The 2,212-nt window shown below is 31.5% G+C and overlaps 1 protein-coding gene across 1 annotated transcript in view; it reads left to right on the forward strand.

The window, feature by feature from the left end:
- The window catches only part of LOC106473396 (PX domain-containing protein kinase-like protein), a 35,437-nt gene that overhangs the window by 17,361 nt on the left and 15,864 nt on the right, over positions 1–2,212 (forward strand). Inside the window, exons 9-10 of the mRNA XM_022401852.1 lie at positions 791–915; positions 1,146–1,263. Of these exons, the coding sequence (XP_022257560.1) occupies positions 791–915; positions 1,146–1,263 (243 nt within the window). The remainder of the gene's footprint in view (positions 1–790; positions 916–1,145; positions 1,264–2,212) is intronic.

Below are 2,212 nucleotides of genomic sequence, written 5' to 3' on the forward strand. Positions count from 1 at the left end.
ATGACATATTTTTTTACAGAAACATGAGTATGAATGATGTAATGATAGTTTTTTTACAGAAACATGAAGAGCATGAATGATGTAATGACATATTTTGTACAGAAACATGAAGAGCATGAATGATGTAATGATATATTTTTTACAGAAACATGAAGAGCATGAATGATGTAATGATTTATTTTGTACAAAAACATGAAGAGCATGAATGATGTAATGATTTATTTTGTACAAAAACATGAAGAACATGCATGATGTAATAATTTATTTTGTACAAAAACATGAAGAGCATGAATGATGTAATGATTTATTTTGTACAAAAACATGAAGAGCATGAATAATGTAATGATATGTTTTTTACAGAAACATGAAGAGCATGAATAATGTAATGATTTATTTCGTACAAAAACATGAAGAGCATGAATGATGTAATGATTTATTTTTTACAGAAACATGAAGAGCATGAATGATGTAATGATGTGTTTTTTACAGAAACATGAAGAGCATGAATAATGTAATGATTTATTTTGTACAAAAACATGAAGAGCATGAATGATGTAATGATTTATTTCGTACAAAAACATGAAGAGCATGCATGATGTAATGATTTATTTTTTACAGAAACATGAAGAGCATGAATGATGTAATGATTTATTTTGTACAAAAACATGAAGAGCATGAATAATGTAATGATTTATTTGGTACAAAAACATGAAGAGCATGCATGATGTAATGATTTATTTTTTACAGAAACATGAAGAGCATGAATGATGTAATGATATGTGTTTTACAGGCCATTTACATTCTGGAAATATCATCGTAGAAAAAGAGACATGCAGGTTGTTGGAAGTAGAAAACCAGCTACTAGGTTTGCCAGCTTACTTTCGACCACAGTTTATACAATTACGAAAGGTCCAGGTAAGACTAGATTATCACCATATCCTTCAATTATGGTTGAATCATTGTATGACTCTTTTTATCCTAATTCTAATGAGTCACTGTATAAATGTGCTTGTCATTTCCTACACATATAGATGGCCAGTATGGCTGGACTATGGAACTATGAAGCAGTAGGACTAAACCTAAACTTACCACATCTTTATGTGTTGACTATTTTAATTTTTTTATTATGTTTCCTTTACTTCAAGACTTTGCAGAATGTGGACACATATTCTTTTGGTCACCTTGTGTACGAGATGACTTTTGGTTCTCTGTGCCTCACGCCGACCTGTAACTCTTTCCCTCCAGAATGTCCTGCTGAGCTGAGTAAGTGAGGTTTTGATTACTTTGTTATTGTTGGGAATTCACATTTTCAGATTGTGACCCTGTAATTGTGGGTCATTTCTGATCAGATGTTTCTGTAAATGTAATCCAAAATGTCAGAGTTTTGAGTGAAGGTTGAGCAAGAAACTATTTTTGTTGGCTGGAAATTAATCTAGTAAAACTCTCAATCACCCATGTTCTGACTACTAATTTTGAGTAACAGCAAGAATTGTTTTAAGATTATAGGAAGGAAGGATGTGATGAAAGTACAGTATGGTCAGGTTTGACCTAGTCACAAGGATGTGATGAAAGTACAGTATGTTCAGGTTTGACCAAGTCACAAGGATGTGATGAAAGTACAGTATGTTCAGGTTTGACCAAGTCACAAGGATGTGATGAAAGTACAGTATGTTCAGGTTTGATCAAGTCACAAGGATGTGATGAAAGTACAGTATGTTCAGGTTTAACCAAGTCACAAGGATGCTTATTACAAGTGTAGAGTAAAATACTGAGCTTATTACAAGTGTAGAGTAAAATCCTGAGCTTTATAAAGTGTAGAGTAAAATACTGAGCTTTATAAAGTGTAGAGTAAAATACTGAGCTTTATAAAGTGTAGAGTAAAATACTGAGCTTTATAAAGTGTAGTACTCTACACTTTATAAAGCTCAGTATTTTACAAAATACTGAGCTTTATAAAGTGTAGAGTAAAATACTGAGCTTTATAAAGTGTAGTGTAAAATACTGAGCTTATTACAAGTGTAGAGTAAAATACTGAGCTTTATAAAGTGTAGAGTAAAATACTGATCATATTACAAGTGTAGAGTAAAATACTGAGCTTATTACAAGTGTAGAGTAAAATACTGAGCTTATTACAAGTGTAGAGTAAAATACTGAGCTTATTACAAGTGTAGAGTAAAATACTGAGCTTTTTACAAGTGTAGAGTAAAATACT

This window comes from Limulus polyphemus, unplaced genomic scaffold, assembly GCF_000517525.1.
Source record: "Limulus polyphemus unplaced genomic scaffold, Limulus_polyphemus-2.1.2 Scaffold6141, whole genome shotgun sequence".
NCBI lineage: Eukaryota > Metazoa > Arthropoda > Merostomata > Xiphosura > Limulidae > Limulus > Limulus polyphemus.